The 23,968-nt window shown below is 49.6% G+C and overlaps 1 protein-coding gene and 1 long non-coding RNA gene across 2 annotated transcripts in view; one reads left to right on the plus strand and one right to left on the minus strand.

The window, feature by feature from the left end:
* The window catches only part of LOC149326794 (sodium/iodide cotransporter-like), a 123,221-nt gene that overhangs the window by 44,595 nt on the left and 54,658 nt on the right, over positions 1–23,968 (minus strand). Inside the window, exon 7 of the mRNA XM_089564675.1 lies at positions 19,071–19,211. Within this exon, the coding sequence (XP_089420801.1) occupies positions 19,071–19,211 (141 nt within the window). The remainder of the gene's footprint in view (positions 1–19,070; positions 19,212–23,968) is intronic.
* LOC149326795 (uncharacterized) lies at positions 16,922–18,342 on the plus strand. Its single transcript, XR_016285937.1, has 2 exons — positions 16,922–17,400; positions 17,852–18,342. It is a non-coding gene; the product is annotated as an uncharacterized LOC149326795 (long non-coding RNA).

Genomic DNA, 23,968 nt, shown 5'->3' on the forward strand with positions numbered 1-23,968 from the left:
TGAGGAACGTGGCGTGGTGTCCACCTGTAAAAACCATGCTTAGCAATGCTAAACCGCCAGCCATTTTTTTTGGTGAGTGAACCCGGTTCTATGAAGGAAAAGAGACCATGCTATCGCACATATTCGGATTTGGCCAAACTGCGCAAATCGGCTGCATTTCATTTCTATTTCATTGGCGCCAGTTTTCTCCAAGCTCGGCGTAGCGAACGTTCCGTGCTGTGCTTTCCGTGTTTTGCTCTTCCGTTTGCATGATTAACTTAAGCAAGTGGCCTGAAATTGGCCTCACAGTTTTGACGACACCACGAAGAAAGGTTAGCGCCTTGCGCAAGAAGCAATCTCTTCCCAAGAGAACAACAAGCCCAAGAATTTTGATCCTACCACGATTAGCCTTGCTGGTGATGCAATGCGCATTAATTATTGCTCGAGTTTAATATATACACTGATTCAATCTTTTCTGTTGCTCTTGCTTGCTCCTTTTTATTTTATTGCTGAGGCAATTCGTAAGTTACATGAAAAAGTTCTTGGCGTTCAGCGGGCTAAATCTCATGCTAAACTTCCTCATCTCGCAAATTTACGACTTTTATTCAGTCAGTCCAGCAGCACCATAGATGCTGTTTTTTACACCTTTCATGATTTTGTGAAGATCTATACAGAAGACCTATTCTTCTCAGCATGCACTTATGGGCTCTTTGGTAACTGAGATACAAGAAACGCAGACTTTGGAAAAGCGTTTGTCTGCGGGTGTGTTTTGGTGCAGTGGGCTTTGCACCTTTATAACATAAGGCGAGATTCTTACAGCAATATGATTGGTTAAAAACCCTAAGCAATCGCTTACGATTATGTAAATAAATTGTTATTTGTACGGTTTAACGTTCCTATACAGCACATGGCGTAAGAGTGACGCTATAGAGGAGCAAGACAAGTTTCAGCTAGTCGGTGGATGGAAATCGTAAATGGCGCAAGAAAACGAGGACCAGAGCACGCAAAGGACAGGACAGGCGTCAGCTACCAACTGATTTTATTGAATAAAATCATTGTATTCGATTTACGTAGAGGAGAGCTCTGGATTAGTTTATATATTGTGGGTTGTTTAACGTGCGCTGAAATCGAACAGCACTACGGTCGACCAGGGTAGTGAGCACATGTCACAGGGAGCACCGGACAAAGCGCGCGTACCTTCGAGGCACTTCCCCTACGTCGTCTGCCCAAAGGTTATCCGTCAAATATTATCGTCACACTGTGGTGTACTTGAGGGCGTAGCGGGGCACGGCGAGATGTAGAGTTTCAGGCGAGAGACGTGGACAGCGTCACGTTGAGGTTGGCGGGAGATGGCGTCTGGGAAGGCCGGAATGATCCCGTATGTGACGACGGTGACCTGGCGCAGCACATGTATACGGGCCAACATAACGGGATAGACGTTTTTCCGAGAGGCCGAAGCGGCGAGATTCGGATCAAAGCAAGACGAGGGAGCCAGGAGGGAAAGGAGACTGTGAAGTGACGGCGGTTATAGAACTCCTGCTCAGAGGCCTGCCAAGCGAGTAAACGGGAGCGTACAAGTTGATGGACGTGCTCGGCACGGGCAATGTCGTCGTGGGCGCATTCAGATGGCGGTGTCCTGCTGCCGCAGGAATAGGCAGCAGCGTGTCCAAAAGGAATTGGGGCTTGAGGCCGTTTACAATGTAAAAAGGGGAGCAGCTGGCAGTATCATGACGGGAGTTGTACACGAACGTAGCATACGGGAGAGCGAGGTCCCAGTCGCGGTTATCTGGGGAAACATGCATGACGGGCACATCGTTCAGAGTGCGTTTAACTCGCTCGGTAAGGCCGTTTATTTGGGGGTGATAGGCAGTGGTGAGCTTGTGCTTAGTAGAGCAGGAACGGAGAATGTCTTCGACAACCTTGGAGAGAAAGCAGAGGCCTCGGTCCATAAGGAGTTGGCGGTTGCACCATGATGTAGATGAGATTGTACAGCAGAAAGTCCGCAACATCTGCAGTGCCTGCGTGATCGCGTAATGGGTAGCGTAGTCCGTGCAACTGCGACTCATTCGTTGCCGGAGGTGGATTCCGGAAACGCACCCAGCAGGTCCAAGCCGACGCTGGGGCCACGTCAAGGGGTTGAAGAGTGGCAGGGCGTTTCCTGCGCTCGCACTCATCTCATGCAACAACATAGCGGCCTATGGAGCGGTAGAAACAGGGCCAAAAGAAGCAATGACGCACGCTGACGTAGGTACGCGATACAGCTAAGTGACCAGCAGTGAAGGATAGCAGCTCGTGGAGTACAGCAGCTAGTGGAGGATAGATAGCAGGAAGAAGGTACTTGGGCACAACCAGTAGGAGGGCGGGGCCAGCAGAATTAAGGCTGCGGCGATATAACGTTCCATCATGGATCACAAAGCACCGCATCGGAGGATCACATGGGGCGGAGTGGAGGCGATCGATAACTGAGCGCAACTCGTCATCCCTGCGCTGTTCTTCGCCCATGTCGGCAAAGACAGAAATAGAGAACAGGTACGGACTTGTAGATCAGGACGTAATCGTACTCTTGCAGGCGCAGTGCCCAACGACCAAACCGGCGTGTAGGGTCTTTCAGAGGAGAGAACCAACAGAGCACATGGTGGTCCGTTTTAACCTTAAAAAAGGGCGGCCGTATAAATGGGGTCGGAATTTCCCAACTGCCCAGACAAGGGCTAAGCACTAACGTTCCGTAGTGAAGTAATCGCTGTCTTGGGCAAAGAGAAGGAGGCGGGCGTAGGCAATGACAACCGATGCCGTAGCCAGTTACGTCAGTATGTACTTCAGTGGGGGCTAGTACGTCGAGGTCGCCAACACTGGTGTGGTGGCCAGGTTGAAGATCAAAGTGTAAAAGGCGCGTTATTGGTCAGGTTTCCAGAAGAAGGGGGCGTCTTTCTTCAAAAGGTTGGTGAGGGGGCTGGCGAGTTCGGCGAAGCATTTAATGCATCGAAAGGAAGTAAGAGCAAAGCCCCCAGAAGCTCCGGACACCGTCGCAAGATCGTGGAAGTGGAAAGTCTTTCATGGTCGGGATCTTGTCGGGATCAAGGTGAACCCCCGCGAAGTCAACGACATGGCTCAAAATGGTGATCTGACGTCACGCAAAACGACACTTCGAAGAGTTAAGGTGCAGGCCGCCAAGACGAAAGAGTGAAAGGATCTGCGAAGTGTCAGCGAGGTGGGACGAAAATGTGGGCGAAAATACAACGAAGTCGTCAAGATAACACAGGCATGTGGCCCACTTAAAGCCTTGCAAAATTTCGAAAGACTGGAAAGTAAGTAAAGTTACCCCAGTGTTTAAAGGAGGCGATCGTTCCGATCGCTGTAATGATCATCCCATCTCGCTAACGTCCTTTCCACGCAGTCTTCTTGAAAAAATATTCTCAGATCGCATCACACTTCGACAACAACTTTTTTTTTTTACGATAAACAACATGGTTTCCGGTCAGGCTTCTCGTGTGAGTCCCTACTTCAAGAATTTACAACAGACCTTCACCTTAACCTCTAGTCCTGTTTTTTAACTGACGTCCTCTTTCTTGATTTTTCTGAGGCTTTCGACCGTGTTCCACATCAGCGGTTACTGACTAAACTTTCATGCCTTCGAATTGATCCCTTAATCTTATTCTGGATGCACTGCTTTCTTTTAGACCACTCGCAATGCACTCTTATAGGCAATCAAGATTCTGCAATAACGAAAGTCATCTCAGGCGTTCCCCAAGGCTCGATGCTGATATCATCACTCATCTTAATATTTATTAACTATATTCCTAAAGGCATATCATCGAGTATACGTCTCTTTGCGGACGATTGTGTTCTTTATCGCCGCATTTCCATTAACTCTGACCAGTCTTTGCTCCAGCACGATTTAAGTCTGATTGAATCGCGGTGTTGAAAATGGCTCATGGAGCTTGATGTTTCAAAGTGCAAGTTTCTGCATGTTTCTCGAAAGCAGCAAAACCTCTGTTACTCGTATTCATTACATTCAACAGCCCTCTCTTAAACCGTGTCCTATCGTTACTTCGGCGTCACCATCAACAACAAACCAACCTGGTCAAGCCACGTTCAAAAACTTAGTGCAGACGCTTCAAATCACTCGGTTTCATCAGATGATCCCTCTCCGATTTCGCTCCCTTCTTTCGAAAACTCGCTTACGGAACTTTCATATCCGTATAATAATAATAATAATAATAATAATAATAATAATAATAATAATAATAATAATAATAATAATAATAATAATAATAATAATAATAATAATAATAATAATAATAATAATAATAATAATCTTTATTTCCATCGGTATGATGGAGGAGGTTGTGGGTAAAAGCTGCTCGTAAACGGCAGCTTGACAAAGGCCCACAGCCCCCCTGTACAGGGCAACAGCAGCAAGGCATGGAACAACATAAATATACACATCTAAACTCTTCCCGATTTAGCAGAGCCAAAATAAAATACAGTATAAAGAAAAAAGAAGAAAAACAACAACAATGCAATAAATACAGAGGGCACAAAGAGGTACAATAAACAAAAGATTAAATATACATATCATAGGAACAAAGGTACAATTTTTAGGAGTGTATGCAGTGAAGCTGTCGAAATTCGCGTTTAGATATATTAAACAGGTCAGTCCCGGATTTTTTATAGTTATTTAATAGTGTTGGAAGGGTGAAGGATAATTTTTCCATTGCATAGTTGGTTCTAGGAGTTGGTACAATCCACTCCTCTTTATGACGTGTAGGGTAACAAACAGTTCTTTTTTCCAGTAAAGACAACTCATGCAAAGATTCAAGATGACTTTTTAATTCGCGCTGGAATGCAAGTGTTAGCTTATAATTGTATAGATTGAATACTGGTATTATGTTTGCTTTTGGGAAAAGACCTTGCGAGTGACTGTTGTATGATTGATTGAAAAGTATTCTGATAAGTTTTTTTGAAGTATGAAGATCTTTTGCAAATTTGTATACGTGGTTGTGCCCCAGATTAAAAAACAGGAATTAAGATGAGAGTAAAACAGGGAATTATAAAGCAGAATCTTTACTTGATACGGAAGAAAAGCTCTGTAACGGGAAATAATGCCAACTGCTCGAGATAACTTGGTTAAAACAGCATCAATGTGACCATCCCATAGCATACTCTGAGGAAATGTAACACCCAGAATTTTGATATTATTTGTGATTTCTATTGGTGCTCCACTATAAATTAAGCTTACATGAAAATTTAACTGCCTAGATTTAGGTCTAAATATTACAGCTTTCGTCTTATTAACATTTATGCTTAAATGGTTCGCTATTGACCACGTTTTAAGCTTGGTAAGGAGAGAGTTCGCGTCGCTGTGTAAGATGTGGCAATCTGGAGCAGAAAGAAATATGCTAGCGTCGTCGGCATATAAAACATACTTAGGCTCAGTAGAGAGGCATCGGATAGGCATCGAATAGGCATCGGCAGTCTGGAGCCCCAATCAAGCATATCTAATTAATACTATGGAATCCATTCAGAATCGTGCGGCCCGGTTCATCTCATCCCAGTGCGACAATCGCCTGAGGAAAACTGGTATCACAGCCTTCCTTGACCTTCAGCCGCTGGAAATCAGACAAAAAATTTCGCAACTTTGTCTGTTTTATAAACTATACTATCACTTTTCTCATCTCACTTTTCTCTCTTACTGCCGCCACTACGAACTTCTCACCGCTATTTTAATTCAATGAGTGTTCAACGTCAGCGCGGTCACACTGATGCTTTCAACAGGTCCTTTTTTCTCAGAACAATTGCAGCATGGAATGAATTACCAGAATCAATAGCGTCCGAGCGCGACGCACTTTAAATTCAGGACTAAACTTGGTGCCCATCTCAACAAAACTCTACAGCGATTTTCTTTTTGTGTAATTTTTATTCTTTCATGTTTATGTGATTGTGGTCCGTGTTGAGTTGTCGTAATATTGCATTTTACTGCTTATTGTCTGTATGAGGATTTTTTGAATTTTGCTTCGTTACAATTCATGGTGTCCTCGCATTCTTATGGTATTATTGTATTGTAGTGCCTGTTCTCGTTTTTCTATTACTGACCATTGACATATATGTTATCGATCTACCCCCCCCCCCCCCCCCCTCTTAAGTAATACGCCACTTAGGGGCCTTTAGGGGATAATTAAGGATGATGATGATGATGCAAAAGGACGTCCATCATGCGTTAAGAAGTGTCTGGCGGGTTGCATAAGCCGAAAGGCATCACTTTGAACTGATAAAGCCCATCAGAGGTCGCTAAGGCGGGCTTCCCCAGGTGCTCCTAAACTACGGCGATTTTCCAGCAGCTGGATAGCACATCTTTTGAGGAGAAGAGCTTGGCACCGTGCAGACAGTAAAGAGCGCGTCAATACGTGGCAGGGGCGCCCGTCCTTTTTTATGATCTTATGAAGGTGGCGATAGTCAAGGCAAAAGCTCCAGGAGGCCCAGTGAGGCCCAGGGACTGTGGGGTGATTCGATTATGGTCTTAGAGAGGATTTTTGCAACGTTGATGACCTTCCGCTCGGCGCGGGTGATACGGTATAGGGCGATGGCGGATGGGAGGGGCATACCCGCTGTCAATGCGGCGCGTCACGGCGAGAGTTTTGCCGGTGTTTGCCAGGTAAAACATGTCACAAAACGATTGTAGACGGTCATGAAGCTGAGAAGCCTGGTCGGGGCGGTGATCGGTGGGCATCATGGTCGTGAATGCGACCGACGACAGATGGGCGGACTGGGGTGGTATTCTCCTGGTGTCGCCTTTTGCGACATGTCGCATTCGCTCTTCGCTGATTGGCTCGAGCCGCGGTGACGGCGGCGTGACGACACGGATCCGCCTTCCTGCTACGTCATCGTGACATCGCCCCAATTTACTACGCTTAGTCGAACAACGGAATGCGCTGAAGCGATTCGCGCGGGCGACGGGCTACCGTTAGCGTACGAACGCAATCGGCAGTTGCGGCTTTTGCGCCCTTGGCGTGAAAACATGGCGACGTCCTTTCAAGCGAGAGCCGCCCGCTTCAGCCAATTCAGCAGTCCTTGCGATTCCGGTCGGCATGTTTACCGGCAACTACTGGTGTTGTTACTTTTCGATATGACTTACCTTGCTTCGACGATAAAGTTTAAGCTGCAATTCAGCCTAGTTTTTTAGATACGCTCTCGATTCTGGAGCGCGCAAGCCTAATGGAACCGCCAGCTACACTGCTACCGTCTGCAACTGCCCGAAACGCAGCCGAAACCTAGCACAACCGTCCGGAACGAAAGAAAAATAGAGGGAGCTTTTTCGCGGTGTTTTATAGACTTAAATGAAGTAAAGCGAGTTTAATTAAATTTGCAAATGTTTTTTTGAACATTAGACGTCATGTGATGGCAAATATTCTTGCTATAAAAGATACGAAACTACTGCTGCTAGTGAATCAGCAGTGGTAAATTGTCGCTTCTCGGAGTGAATGAATGCACCGCAGACGAAAGTGCCGGCGGCTTTTTCCGTTTCTTCGAGCATCTGTAAGCACTCTTTTAGGCCCCGCCCATATGCGACATGTCGCAAAAGGCGACACCGGCAGAATACCACCCCTGGAGCGAGCCTGCTGGGTCGCTAACAGGAGTGGCGTACAATGCCGCCACATAGCATGGGCGAAGGGGGACAGCGTAGCGACGCATATGCTGGCCGGAAGCACGTCGGAGGGAAACGTCTTGTCGGACTCGCTCATGGTGGCGTGGAAAGAGCCAATATGTCCTGCACACAGGCCACATAACTTTCCGTCGACGACTGAGCACGAGAAGCAAGTTGTTCTTTGGCAGTGAGCTGCCTATCGTCAGGTCCGCCAAAAGCGTTCGCAATTTCTTTTTGCACGCGTCCCAGCTTGTGAGTTCATCTTCGTGGGCCTCATACCAAAGCCTCGCCGTGCTATTCAGATTGAAAATGGCATTCGCGAGCATTTACGTACGATGCCAGCGGTTATAAGTGCTTACTCGCTTATGAAGGCTCAACCAGTCGGCAACATCGGTTCCGTCGGTGCGGGAAAAGGCACCAGGGTCATGGGGTGGAGCCATGACCACGAAAGGTGCGACAGGAGTGGTCTGTGACTCGCCGGGTTGAGCCTTGGTAATGGTGGTAGTAGCTGACGACTGGTGCGGAGCTGCACGGTGTGGAGTTCGTAGCCTCGCTCATCGATCAAAGATGTCACGTTGTCCGAAGACCAGTGGGACGCAAGGGCGACCAGGGCACAGAGCAGAGATCACAGGGAGCACCGGACAAAGCGTGTGCACCACCGAGGCGCTGCCTCTACGTCGTCTGCCCAGAGGTTATCCGTTGCAAAATGTTACACTTGTAAAGAGGAAGATGAGCAGCGGCGGCAGCCGCACAGCTAGCGCGCGACGCGAGATCGCTGGCTTGATGACCGAAGCTTGGACCGGCATTTTGGCTAGCTGTCCTTAAGCTATTTCCCCGGAAATCCTACTACAGTTTGGTGGAGCTGTGCTGGGTACAGCCTTTGGTCTACGTCCTGGAGCTTCGCAGCAGAACCATCGCTTCAGCTATGTCTACCGAAGCAAGTCAGTCATCTTCCCTTTCGCCTACGCCCGCCATTTGCTTTGGCGCTCTCCGACAGCGGGACCCAGCCATTTTTAGCGGGTCCGATGATCACGACGTGGAGGATTGGCTTGCCTCCTACGAGCGGGTAAGCGCCCACAACCGGTGGGACGACGCCATGAAACTGAACAACGCGGTGTTTTGCCTCTCGGACGTGGCCAGCCTATGGCACAGGAACCATGGAGCAGACCTTACCGCCTGATCTGCCTTCAAACGAGCCCTTTCAGATATCTTTGGGCGCCCTGCAGTACGCAAGCTGCGCGCCGAACAGCGCCTGCGAGTGAGAGCCCAACTGCAGGGAGAATCGTCCACGAGTTATATCGAGGACGTCATCAACCTCTGTACAAGGGTAGACTCGTCTATGTCCGAAGCGGACCGGATTAAGCATGTCCTGAAAGGCATCGATATCGCCCGGAACCCTACTGCCGTTGCCGACGTATTTGCCCTGTGTCAGAGCAACGACGAGCTCCGCAAGCAGCGCATTCTGGTGTCATCACCGTCCGCGCAGCCTGACTCGCTTTCCAGCCTCGCTGTAACAAGCTCTCACAGCTCGCTGCTTGACCAGATAAAAGACTTTGTACGTGAGGAGGTGGCTCGACAGCTGTCACTTCTTCACGGCGTTCAGGGACCTCCCTCCAACCTGGATCCGAACTTCCAAACTGTGATTCGCGAGCAAGTGACCGAAGCGCTACCACCTGTTCGTCCGCCGATTCCTGATGCAGCGCCGCTCACATACGCTGGCACCGTCCGAAGACCACGGGCCGAGCCGTTTGTCCCGTTCTATCCTCCGACGCCGCTGCCTGCCTTTCCAACCCGACCACCTCCTGCTCGTGTCAACCCTTGGCGCACCCGTCACCACCTTCTCACTTGCTATGCATGTGGTGTCCCTGGTCACGTTGCGCGCCTCTGCCGACGCCGTTTGCCACCTCCCGTGGATGACCCCAGAACCTACGTCTACGCGGCACCACAGCCCTCACCACGTCTGTCAGCTGCCGAACAGCTTGATGCTTCCGATCGCCGACCGTATTCTCGCCGCCGTTCGCCGGCCCCGCGCCGCCGTTCTGTTTCGCCATTGCGTCCTCATTCCCCTAGGCGCCAGGAAAACTAGTTGCCGCAGTTCCCGAGGCAAGAACTGCGTATTCGACAAGTTCAAGGCCTCGTTTGTCCCCAGCGAATGTGCTCGACGTTTCTGTGGAGGGACACAACGCCTTGGCGCTTGTCGATACTGGCGCTGCTGTTTCTGTGATGAATGAGAAACTGTGCCGCAAACATCGTAAAGTAACGACGCCGTTATCCGAATTTTCGCTTCATACAGCTAATGCGCAGCGAATCTCGCCTTTAGCCGCCTGCACAGCCAGGGTGATCATTCAGGGTTCTTTATATACTGTTGAATTCGTTGTTCTCTCATCGTGCTCGCGTGACATTATTTTAGGTTGGGACTTTCTTTCCCAACATGAGGCGCTCATCGACTGCGCTCGCGCCGAGCTCGATCTTCTTCCGTGCAGTGCTACCTCGCCTGATACGTCATCCTCGTGGGGCAAACTGTCTGTGGCTAGCGACATCGAGGTTCCTCCATGCTCATCTGTTCCTGTCCCTGTCTCCTGCCTCACTGCATCTGACGGCAGCGTCGTCTTTACGCCATCCGAGGTCTTCATCTTTCGACACGGTCTGCCCCTGCCATTCGCTGTGCTCACTGTTCAAGACGGCTGCAGCCTCATCCCGATCTCGAACCCTTTTTTGAGCCCCTGCATATTTCTCCGTGGCGAATGCCTTGACCACATTCAGCCCGTCGACTCTTTGCTCGATCCCGAACGATGCGCCGAATCGTGTTCTCTTGCTCTTACTTTGCCCGCGTCTCCCGCTTTGGCCACAGACGATGCCTTTGCTGATTCCGTCGACGCCAGTCTTACCGCACCGCAACGCGCCCGACCTCTTCACCTACTGAACCAGTTTCGCACTTCTTCCGACGTGGCTCAAAACCGACTCGGCCGCACGTCTACCGTGACCCATGAGATCGACACCGGAGCCCACTTGCCGCTTCGTCAACGCCCGTACTGAGTTTCGGCAGCCGAACGCCAGATTATCAACACTCAGGTGGACGACATGCTTCAGCGAGGCGTCATTCAACCGTCCAGTAGTCCATGGGCCTCTCCTGTCGTTCTAGTGAAGAAAAAAGATGGCACAATACGATTTTGCGTCGATTATCGGCGGCTTAACAAGATCACCCGCAAAGACGTTTACCCGCTGCCGCGAATCGATGACGCCCTTGACTGCCTCCAAGGCGCGGAGTTCTTTTCTTCTTTAGACCTGCGTTCGGGGTATTGGCAGGTCCCTGTGGCGGAGGCTGACCGTGCCAAGAGGGCTTTTGTTACACCAGATGGCCTGTACGAATTTACCGTCATGCCTTTCGGCCTCTGTAATGCCCCAGCGACTTTCGAGCGAATGATGGACTCCATTTTACGCGGCCTGAAGTGGACCACATGCCTGTGCTACTTAGACGACATTGTCGTCTTCGCGCCTGATTTGGAGGCACACCTTCACCGCTTGGAGCACGTGTTGACACGTTTAACTGCCGCGGGGCTCCAACTTAATCTCAAAGACTGTCGCTTTGGCGCCCGCCAACTGACAATTTTAGGTCACGTCGTCTCTAAGGACGGCGTGCTTCCTGACCCAGCCAAACTTCGTGCCGTCGCTGAGTTCCCCAAGCCGTCGACTCTGAAGGAACTTCGCAGCTTTCTCGGCCTGTGTTCTTATTTCTGACGTTTCGTCCGAAATTTTGCCTCTATCATCGCGCCACTTACGACCCTTCTTCGGGGCGCCAACGACATGTCCGATTGGTCACTTGACTGCGACGATGCATTCATCAGCTTACGCCGGCTGCTCACAGCGCCGGCGTAAGGTGATGCGACACTTCAACCCCCCTGCTCCCACTGAAATTCACGCCGATGCCAGTGGCGTTGGCCTCGGTGCTGTCCTTAAGCAACGTAAGCCCGGATTTCCCGAGTATGTCGTTGCCTACGCGAGCCGTGCACTGACAAAACCAGAATCCAACTACTCCGTAACCGAGAAGGAATGCTTGGCGATTGTTTGGGCGATCTCAAAGTTTCGCCCTTACGTTTATGGCCGCCCTTTCGATATCGTCACGGACCATCATTCCCTGTACTGGCTGGCCTCCTTGAAAGACCCTACAGGCCGCCTCGCTCGCTGGGCCCTACGCCTACAAGAGTATGATATCCGTGTCATCTATCGTTCCGGCCGAAAACATAACGGCGCCGATGCATTGTCCCGCTCTCCACTGCCGCCAGACGTCTGCCACTCGCCAGCCGGTTGCGCTTCGCTGCCGTTTCCAACAGATACCATGGGCAGCGAGCAACAAAAGGACCCCTGGATAGCTTCGCTTGCACGTTTTCTCTCAAATTCCTCGGCGGCACCTGTGCCTCGTGCCCTACGCCGCCAGGCTGCTCACTTCGCCATTCGTGATGGTCTCCTGTACCGCCGCAACTACGTCCCTACCGGCAGGAAGTGGTTGCTTGTCGTCCCTGCCCATCTGCGGTCGACATTCTGCGCCCTGTTTCAGAACGACCCGCAGTCTGCTCATGCCGGCGCCTTTAAAACATACACGCGACTCCGCGTCCGCTATTATTGGCGCGGAATGTTCACCTATGTCCGCAAATACGTCCGCTCGTGCCCTGACTGTCAACGTCGCAAGCCGGCTCCTCACCACTCAGTCGGCCAGACGCAGCCTCTCCCTTGCCCTTCCCGTCCTTTTGACAGAGTTGAGATTGACCTCTACGGCCCCCTTCCTTACACTGCTGCTGGCAACCGTTGGGTTATTGTAGCCGTCGACCACCTCACGCGTTCCGCCGAAACCGCGGCTCTTCCTGCTGCTACGGCACCACACGTTGCCTCTTTCATCTTGCATCACTTCATTCTTCGCCATGGTGCGCCCCGGGAACTGCTAAGCGACCGTGGGCGCGTCTTTCTGTCCGAGGTCGTGGAATCTCTTCTCAAACAGTCTAAGATCACTCACCATACCACCACGGCCTGCCATACTCAGACTAACGGTTTGACGGAACTGTTTAACCGCACCTTGGGCGATATGCTGTCGATGTACGTGTTTTCCGACTAGGACCGGTTCCTGCCGTTCATCACCAACGCAACACCGCCACGCAGACCACCACCGGCTTCTCGACGTTTTTTCTCCTCTACGGGCGAGAACCTTCCTCACCACTCGTCACAGTACTTCCTTACCGGCCCGACGTGTCTGAGTGCACCACTATTTCGGAGGCTTCCAAGCATACCGAGGAGTGCCTTCAGCTCGCTCGGTTGTTAACATCCGGCGAGCAGAGGCGTCAAAAATTCCGTTTCGACACAAGCCACACCGCTGACAGTTTTCTACCGGGCTCTCTCGTCTGGCTTCGCGTGCCGTCTACCGCACTTGGCCTTTCCTCCAAACTTCTCCCCAAGAACCACGGACCTTACCGCATCGTAGAGCGCACTTCCCCGGTCAACTACATTGTCGACCCGGTGATACCCTCCACAGATCAACGCCGACGTAGCCGCGAGACTGTTCTTGTGTCACGCCTGAAGCCGTACTATGACTCGTGTGTACTGTTGTCTCCCCGACTCGCCAGGATGGCTTCGCCTTCAGCGGGGGGTGATTGTAAAGAGGAAGATGAGCAGCGGCGGCAGCCGCACCGCTAGCGAGCGGCGCGAGATCGCTGGCTTGATGACCGAAGCTCGGACTGGCATTTTGGCTAGCTGTCCTTAAGCTATTTCCCCGGAAATCCTGCTACACACTCATCGCCCGTGACTGAAAATTGCTAGACGGCATCGCCTTGCGCTCGTAAAACAAATAATATCGTTAGAATCTACAATTTTATCCACAGGGGGTTGAAATTAAACCGGAGCCCTCGACTATGGTGTCCCTCATAGCACATGTCTCCTCGGGACATTACCATATACTGCATAAACAACATATCGAAACAGAGCCCTTGTGACCTTCCATAGTTTTCTGCCGCGCTTTATTAAGGAAGCTTCCTTGACTCTAGTGTAAAAAGAATAGTCAGTGAATCGCAAGATTCAGTTGTGATTATGTGTGGTTGCCACCACTGCTCAAACCCTTGAAATTACGGGATTGTCAGAGCCACTTCATGCACAACTGCCGCGCCACAACAGCATTCTGATCATGTAGCTACACACTAGGGCTGGCGCCGCATTCACAAATAATTTTAAGGCGGAAGCCTTTAATGCCTCATCGTTGTAAGCAGGAGTTGTCGACAGAAAATGTCACGCTTTTCAATTGGTCGAAATGCTCGTGACGTCACAGTGCGCGAATTTCAAATGGGGCCAATTGTACTTTGGCTAGTAACCATGCAACCAATCAAAGGGATCGTATAGTGATGCTCCAACTAAGTTGGACTGAGTTTAGTTATTTGCTTAATTAATCAATTAGCCTAATTAAGATAGAGGAGAATGAAGAGGTCAGAAGAAAGAGGAAAAGAAAAGACGCGCGCCGCAGCGACAACAGCGTTCGCTCCACCACCACGCACTTCCCCACTCAGTTCGACGTTGCTCGTTTCATATACGTTGTGTCGAACATCCTAGACAGTTCCAACAATTGACAGGTGAATGACAGAACACGATGGATAGAAATGCAATAATATAAATATGAAATAGCCTAATTAACCTTTCTAGTTAGACCGCATAAATAAATAAAACCGAGAACGAAATTGGTCGAGTTGGGGAATCAAACCAGGGTCTCCGGAGTGCGATACGAGCACGCTAGCCACTCCGTAATGCCAGCTGAATGGTTTGGAATGAACAAAGGCGCGTCTAGCTAATACGGCGTCTTAGTTCACTCCCATCTTCCCCCTTTCCCTTACGGCGAGGTGCAGGTGTCCACCCAGATATGCGAGAGAGATACATTTCCTTTCCTCAAAAAATAAATTTACCGTCCAGCAAGGGGTACAGCCGAATTGGCAATGGCGTTCTGTGGACTCCCTGGCAGCGTTGCAAGACGCTGTCGCGTTCCACTCTTACAGGCGAAGCTTAACATGTTAACCACACATCAGTAACACACGCAGACAGCCAATGGACGTGTTATTCGCTGGCAGCACTTGAATCATCATTCACAACCACATTCGTGACAGAATGCTGTACTAAGGCTTTCGCCTTGCACCACTTTAGTCGCCAAAGTGACTCCTAATTTTTTTGGCAAGAAGGCATCCCAAAGAAAAGACCTGCGTTGCGCATGCGCGGACACACGAAGCAGAGCAGAAGCAAATACACACGTGCTAAAGGTAATACTAGATCCTATGCACAACGTAAAACATCTCGCGACGGAGGAAAGGCGTGAAGTATGAAACAAACTCGGCCGAAATCGCGTCTTGAAGTTGAAGTTGAAAGTTGAAGTTGAAAGTTTATTGATTAATACAATAAAATTTACAATTCTATACAGCGAGAGGTCCCATGGTACAAGACCGCGGGCGGGACCTCCCATGAAAATAAATTTCAATAAGCAACATAATATAAAATACACAACACATAAACTAGCGACGAAACAGAATAAATATAGGCACATAGTGTAATATTAGTTACTGAAATATTTAAATACAAACAATGTAATGCACAATAATGTAAAAATAAAACACTCACAGATGCCGCGATACATAGAATCAATAACATAACAAAAAATCACAAATTAAGAAGGAAAAGCTTTAGTTTGACCTTGAATAAAGAAAGCGTATTAGTTTGTTTGATGTCCATGTTCAAAGAATTCCAAAATGATACGGATGAAAAATGAAGGCATTGTTTCCCGTAGTTAGTTCTGACCTTAGGTAGTAAAAAGTTATTACGCAGCGCAAAACGAGTGACGGTGTTGCTCATGATCGTGCCGGGAGGAAATATGCTTAGCGGGAGATAATGATGAAGAATCTTAAAGAATAGGATACCAAGGTTGTAAAAATAAAGGGCCGAGATAGGTAGAACGTTTAAATCTATGAACAAAACGCGGGAGGGTGACATTCGAGGGGTATTGGTTATGATGCGCATGGCTTGCTTTTGCAGTTTTATTAAAGGCCAGAGATGAATATGATAGGCATTACCCCAAGATGAGATACCGTAGTTTAAGTGGCTGTGGATGAATGCGTAGTAAAGAGATAATAAAGTTTGGACTGGAAAATAGCTTCGGGCTTTAATTAGTGCGCGTAATCCATAAGAAATTTTCTTGCACGTTTCAGCTACATGATGATGGAATTTTAAGTGAGGGTCAATGATAACACCAAGAAAAGAAACTCGATCTTGCGGTGAAATAGCAGCAGAATTGAGGTATAGAAGTGGTGTGATGGGCAATGACTTCTGAGGGGGATGGAAAATCTGAAAACAAGTTTTAGTGACGTTCACGGACAGGCGGTTAATGTGGCACCAACGCTCAAGAGAATTAAGATCATTTTGTAGGTTAAGAATCAGCTGATTAATGTCCTGGTGCGATGATAGCATGGTAGAGTCATCTGCGTATAGTATACTATACTTAGTATACTATACTATAGTATACTATACTATATAGTATACTATATAGTATACTATACTATAGTATACTATACTATACTTCGTTACCTCCATCCGCTTCGGTGGCTCAGTGGTTAAGGCGCTCATCTACTGAGCCGCAGTACCAGGGTCCGAACCCGACCGCAGCGGCTGCGTTCTGATGAGGCGAAACGCAAGAGGCGCCCGTGTGCTGTGCGATGTCAGTGTACGTTAAAGGTCCCCCCAGGTGGTCGAAATTATTCCTGAGACCTCCACTACGGCACCTCTCCCTTCCTTTCTTCTCTCGCTCCCTCCTTTATGCCTTCCCTTACCGCGGCGCGGTTCAGGTGTCCAGCGGGACATGTGATGCGGATACTGCGCCATTTCCTCTCCTCAAAACAATCGTTTTTTTTAAATTTTTCATCATCGTTTTCAATTCAGGCGGTCAAAGTAAACCCAGCCTAGTCTTGAATGTTACTTTCAGTATTGTCGATGCTGTTATCACCATTTCTACAAAATTAATGTACGCTATCGTGCAGCAGACCTGGCCCAAAAACTCGCGCCTCCACTGACTGCTGCGGCTGCGGCGAGCCCAGTGGGCGTTTAGGAGAAAAAATTGGCAGTGGTTTAGCTCTGGTTAAACCTGGAGGACTGCGAAAGCAGCGAGGAGCGAGAGAGAGGCGATGGAGAGCATGCGGCAGTGGCGACGGCCCCTGCCAACACCACCTAGACGAACTTAAGGCCTCTGCCAACACCACCTAGACGAACTTAAGGCCTCTGCCAACACCACCTAGACGAACTTAAGGCCTCTGCGCTGAGAGCTGACGTCACAGCAACGTCACAAGGATGAGGCCGGTGTCGCGACGCGGCTCTGCTCCTCTAGAGCGGGCGCGCATCGAGGCACCCTAACCGTGGAAGTCGCGACGGGGCGCGAGAAATCGGTCTGCCCCAAGCATGCCTTCCTTGAATTCCTAGACGGGAATCGGGAAGCCACTGCACGTGGCTCCGGCAGGAGCGGTCAGTCGCCTTTCGTGTCCGATGGTGTGTTCACGGCTTATTTGGCTGCCGTCTATTTCTTCTGTGCGCGAGTGCTGTGATGACGCTTCGACATTAACGCAAAAATGCCGAACAAATGTTGTGTGCCTCAGTGCCGAGGTAACTATAAAACGGGACCAAAGGTTCATGTGTTTAAGTTCCCGCAAGATAAAGCGCTGCAGCAATCATGGATACGTGCCATTCCACGGAAAAACTTCGTCCCTTCTGAGCATTCCAGGGTAAGAGATGAATAATTTTTTCCATTCGTCCTCTTTTGTAGCTTTTAATTGTAGCACCGCCAAACTTGCAAAACGTTTTGGGTACTGTTACGTTCTGTGCGAGCCGAGTGAGACGCGCGCCGGCGTTCTGGGCCAGGGGAGTGAGACGCGCGCCGGCGTTCTAGGCGAGCCGAGTGGGACGCGTGCCGGCGTTCTAGGCGAGCCGAGTGGGACGCGAGCCGGCGTTTGGGGATGCTATACAAACGCCACGGCAGAGCGCTGCGCCGCTCTTTCCTGCCCGTCTGCCAAGTTGGAATAAAGGCGTTCCAGACAACCTTCGGTGTCGCCGCTTGCTCGTCCGTCGATTCGCTCGAAACGTAACAGTACCTTCTAAATGTGTATTTAATATTTGATCACGGTTTCTTATTTGTAGCAGGCTGTTACTTATATTAGACAAATATTTCTTTTTTAGGTCTGTGAGCATCACTTCACAGACGACGACATCGTGCGAGAGGCGTCATATGTCGGCGATGCTACAGGTAGAGTGACGACAGCAGAGTTATCGCATCTGCGCCTTCGGTCAGGTGCAATTCCATCATTATTTCCAGGCTGCCCTAGTTACCTATCAAGCACAAAGACTTTAAGAGAGGAGCCAGAGGCGAAGCGAACACGCCTGGAAGCTGCTTCAATGCGAAGAGGAATTTCTGAGTCAATTCAGACATTTCGCAATGCCGAGGAAGAGGACAAAATCACCACCTTAAGGGAGCCCGAACCAGCGCCGTCTAGTCACCGAACTCACATTACAGCTGCTTGCAGATCAAGAGTCATCAGATTTTGACACCTGCGAAGATGGGCACACAGTTGAGCTTCTGTTGAAGCATGTGTTGTGGAGCAGTACTAACATTCTGCTCAAAAACTTCAGCCGCAAGCTCAACGATGATGTAGCCGATGCAAATGCTAAGGCTAAGGAAAGAAAAGCTGCAACGCTTTCAAGGAAGTGAAAAGTTGTTTGTTTGTTTGTTGGACTTTTAAATGTATATATTATTCCGCATCAAGAACAGTGCTACAATAATCGAAATGTAAATAAATGTTTTGTACCTGTAAATCTCTCCACTGATGTCTCAACTTGAGTAAAAACAATCTTTTGCAGCCAACTGTGCTGCCGCCTCATATCCTCGCGCAGTAAAAAAGAAACATACATGCTCCTCGGAAAAACCGGTGAGGACCCATCCCTGTGACGTCACTGGAGGAGCACTGAGGCCTTAATTTCGTCTAGGTGGTGTTGCCCCTGCACGCTAGCTATGCACCGCTACTGCGCATGCGCAACTGGCGAGCGGGGCGGCGGCACCTCTGAGTCACCCGCACAGCAACGGCGGCGGCGCGCCAGCTGTGCGCCGTGTGACGTCCCTGCTGCTCGCGCATGCGCTGTATGGCCTTTCCTCGGCTCCGCGAAATGGCTCGGCGACTAGCGTTGTGCTGCTTTCGCAACAAAAGCGTGTCGCCTGCTCGCCAGGGAGACTGAAGGAGAAAGGCGCAGCGGGGAAGAAAGTGTCGCCACATTCAAATTATCGAGGTACTTGAGCTTCGCCGCCTTCGCGCGCGCTCACCCGTGATCGCGTGCCCCTGCTGGACGGAGCCACACGTGCTACCCATGGACAGCTTTAACTGCAAAACAACGGTCGGCAACTTACATCCTCGCGTCGGGCAGAGAGCGTGCTGCCAGGAACCTCTGCGTTATCATCTGGTCCAAGCCAACTCGCGTCAGCTGGAAAGGGAAGGCCGCGACCGACGCAGCCCACACGGTTTCGTCCGTCTCCAGATCCAGGTCAGTTCTGCACGCCAGGACATACGGTATAGTGAACTAGTGAACTAGAATACTCATCTAGTGGCGCGAACGGAGGCGCGCGGCAGCGTAGCGGCTGAAGCAAAACGCCGCTCCTCGCCGCAAGGGGCGTCACTGCGCCTTTTACTAGCCCTGCGCCAGCCTGCGCTGCCGCTGCCGTGCTGCTTCTCACGTTCAGAACGGCTCTCCGGGCGCTGAACCGAAGTGTTTTGTGTGCGTTCTACGTTTCGGCGTGACTCCTCGAGATGTGAGTGATCCGGAGAAAATCGTATTGCGTGTGTGAAGTTGGTGCTATATACTACAGAGAGGCACGATGCTGAAAAGGAAGACGGACTCCCATTGCTTTGCTCCGGGCTGTCGGAGCGGTTATCCGGGAGCTCCTAAGGCCTCTTTGTTCGCCGCACAGTATTTTTACCAAGAAGAGAACATCCGTGTAATATATTTTGTACATTTCAGTTGTCACTGAGAAAGGTCCGCAGAGCCATTGCTCTAGATGGCAAAAATGCTGCATTACAAGCCCTGTACGTGATCACATGTAGCCACACCAACCCAAACAGTTTTGAGGTTCACAGGGTGTCACATGCACTGTGGCATCAAGTGACAGCCGGCTAATATTTTATACAGCTGGTTATGTCGCCAGAAAATGTGTCCTGAAGACGGGCTGTGAAAGCTGCCGAAATTTCCTTTTGTTAACCAAAGAGGCGGCTGGGAACTGAAACCTAGCCCCGTTCACTCGCATGAAAGACAACGGTGGTCTTCTGTATCCCGCTGCTCCCCTCTACAAATTTGTAGCTGACCTAAAAAATGCCTTCACGACATGTTTTAGACTCCTAGAACTACATGCAGACATTATCGTTGATATTGTACACAGGTGGTTAAGGCAAAAACAGAGCTTCGGCTTGGCTGTCCTGACCTCTGTGAGAATGTGGCAGCAGAGCTCACTGCTTTTTATATAACAACCCGCCTTCACTTTTTTTATGAAAAACATCAATAGCAGCAACAACCAGAAGCGCCAAGCTTCTAAGTACCTGAAAATGAGTCGTTGCACTTAGATCTCCGAAGCACCTTGTTAGGAAAGCTACAAGCCCTGCCTTAATTCCGCGGATGACATTGCTATGTAACCTAATTTCGGCTGATTACGCCAATAATTAATGTGCCTCCCATCAAACCAATATTCGCTTCATTTTTTCTTTCACATCTCCGCACTTGCCAATAAAGGTATAATGCTTGCCTCTCGTGTCTTCTCAACTTGGCATATGTCATGCATACATTGCAAGACTTGCCGAAAATTGGGGTGGAAATATTTTCAATCGTGAGTAACATTCAGTGAATAAAATACGTTTGAGACCTAGGATTACATGATAGAATTCCGGAAAGAAACGCGCAGGCAAAATTACAGACCAAAGTTAGAAAATTACTCACTATTAAACCACTTCCAAAAAACATGCACCCTGCTTTTCACGAAGGCAGGAGGAGAGCCAGAGCAAAGGCCCTTGAAGCCAAGCTCGAAGGCTCTGAATACACAACCTATGTAGACGCGGCGGAATACGAAGGAGGCGACTCCTTTGTGGTCGTGGCCGTGAACGCCTCGGGTGAAACATTAACGGCCGGTTCGGTCAAAACAAAAAACTCAGGGACAGCGGAGGAGGCGGCTATCGCCATGGCAATGGCCAGCACCAAAGCAGTCACCATAATTAGCGACTCCAAGGTGGCTATCAACAATTTTGCGCGGGGTATGATCTCCCAGGAGGCAGAACGAATATTAAGACATAAAGACTGGGACCAAAGAGAGGTGGAACTAATATGGGTGCCGGCACACTCCGGGAACAGGGGAAACGAGTTGGCTCACAGTATAGCTCGAGGTTATGTCAGCCGAGCAGTGAGCCGGGTTGAGTCCCCAAATTTCACGAGAGATGCATTCATATCATTTCACGAATACACCAATCACTTTAAACTGGCAAGGAGGTTCTATCCGCCACCAGACAGAAAGCTCGACAAAAGCCAGGAGGTAACGTGGCGTCGGCTCCAGACGCGAGCCTTCTTTAGCCCGTCGAGACTAGCACACATGTATCCAACACAATACAACGCTACTTGCAAACAATGCGGCGAGATAGCCGGATATGACCACATATATGGAGCTGCAAAAAGGCGCCGCCACCGGCGGACCTACTACCAGTCCCTTCTCTAGAGCGGTGGGAGGCTATACTGGCCAGCTCAGACCCGTTGACGCAAGTCCGGGCCACTGAGTGGGCTCACAAGGTCGCCAAGATCCATGGGCTCGAAGCCACCTAGTATAATGCCTACTAGGGCTCAGTGCTGACAATAAACGTTTTCCAATCCAATGAGGCCGCTTAACCGCCTCAGAAAAAAACTGATTTCCGTAAACTAGATGACACGTAGGCGCGCGGACAGACGAATGAGGAATGTAGTTTTCTATAACTGTAAGCCACCGCGGTGGCTCAGAGGTTATGGTGCTCGGCTGCTGACCCGAAAGACGCCGGTTCGATCCCGGCCGCGCCGATCGAATTTCGTCGGAGGCGATATGCTCAAGGGCCGTGTGCTGTGCGATGTCAGTGCACTTTAAAGAACACCAGGTGGTCGAAATTATCCGGAGCCCTCGACTACGGCGTCCCTAATAGCCTGAGTTGCTTAGGGACATTAAACCCCACAATACCAAACTATAATCGCAGGTAAACAAAATGAGCCAGGTAAGAGATGCATCTAGACGACTAACACCCACCGGCAAAACCGTGAGCCTCTCTCATTGCCCGTTCTCGGTTGCCTACGGCATGCAACGACGCGGTCTTTCATCATCGCCGAACTGCTCAAAGGGGCACGGCGGGGAAAAAAAGTGCCTATCAGGTTACTTTGAAGCTATTTGAAGCAAATGGCATGCATGTTTATTAACTACAGGCGTATTAGAGCAGCACACCGACATAACGACGTGGAGAAACACACACAAGCTCCAAACGGAGCCGCGACGACGCCGCTGGAAAAAGTTGCAGTGGCGCCACCTGGTGGCTTCTACGCCAAAGAGCACGCCCGCGCCCTTCCGTTCGCGCCACTAGGATAGTATTCTAGTTCACTATTCTAGTTCACTATAACATACGGGAATCTCGTTCAGTGTTTCCCTTTCAGCCTTCTTGAACAAATTTTTTCAATATTGTAATGTCATGTAACTGTTAATTCTTGTAATGTCTCACAATACATCTGTTTTAAAGTTTTTCAACCAATGTCGCCTTATGTCGCTGTATTACATTTGTGCGCTCCTTTTTACTATTACTTTGTTCGTTGTAGCAAACCGATTATTCTTTCGGTTAACCTACTGCCTTTCCTCTTCTACATCCTCCTCCTCCTCTTTGCAGTGTACAGGGTCTGTTCTGAAAGTAGTAGGACTGGTTTTTTCCTGGGCGAACGGGCGGGTGAGAGGTGGTCTGCGCGTGCAGGATCGTTGAAGGGGGATATTGGGAATGCTGGGGAAAATCGGCAGTCGGCTGTCGGCCGTTGAAGAGAGCAGGTCGCTTGTACTGTGAACCCCTGTCGAAACGTCTCGTCACGCAGAATCACAGAGCGTTTACTGGATCAGCGATACGCGATCAAATTTTGAGTAAATCTTGGTAAAACGGGCAAAGAGACTAACAACATGATTAAGGAGGCCTACGGTGACGCTTCCATGGGTAGATCACGTGTTTTTTGAGTGGCACAAGCTTTTCCGAGAAGGTAAGGAAAGAGTGGAGGAAGACGACCACTCCAGACGCCCTTCGACCAGCAAGTCCAAAGAAAATGTGCAGCGAGTGAAACATTTACTTAACTGTGATCGTAGAATGAGTATCAGAATGATTGCTGATGACTTGACCATTCCTCAAACCCAAGTTTTTGAGTTCGTGACAGAAAACTTATCCATGAGGAAAGCGTGCGCGAAGTTGGGGCCGGGAGTGTTGTCAGAGGAGGAAAAGGCCAACCGATAGGATCTTCTTCATCATGTGAATGAGGACCCCGATTTTTTGCCCAGCACAAGGAGGCAACACTGCCTGAGCCCCCCTAGAGCCTCGACTTGGCCCCGCCAGACTTTTTTCTATTCCCGAGAATAAAATCGACGCTCGAGGGGAAACATCACGGATCGGTAGAGGTGGTTCAACAGGCCGTGACGAGGGAGCTAAACAGCATTCCGGTCCAGGCGTTCCTGGAGGCGTACGAAAACTGTAAAACTCAATGGCAGCAGCGTGTAGGTGCGGAAGGGTGCTACCTTGAAAAATTGTAATCGTTTGTACTATTCTCTTCAATAATCTTGTAATAAAAACAGCGCAAGGACACAGGACGAGAACAGAGAGTAGACACACACGGCGCTGTGTTGTCATAGATAAATCTTGTTCATACATAACGATCGTAGCACGTGGGAAGTAGCAGAGGCATTTCATATCTTGAGAAACGGAAACAGATGTGTCAGCCAGCCTTCAGTAGCATTGTCCTCTAAGGAAATGAAGTTGCTAAACAGTGGTTAGCACCGATAATCACACGTGCCTTTAGGAGACATTTTATTACCCGATAAGTGTATTTTTGACAAAGCGAATGCGCGCGCTTTCTTGACGCCCTGCCTTGAAAAGCAGCGTGTTTTTCCAATATCAGCGCCGTGTGTGTCTACTCTCTGTTCTCGTCCTGTGTCCTTGCGCTGTTTTTATTACAAGATGCTTAACCAACTCGCCCAAACTGCCATTTTACTACTCTTCAAAAAATTTTGTAAAAAAA

Source organism: Amblyomma mixtum, chromosome 10 (genome assembly GCF_055824585.1).
Source record: "Amblyomma mixtum isolate Tamu chromosome 10, ASM5582458v1, whole genome shotgun sequence".
NCBI lineage: Eukaryota > Metazoa > Arthropoda > Arachnida > Ixodida > Ixodidae > Amblyomma > Amblyomma mixtum.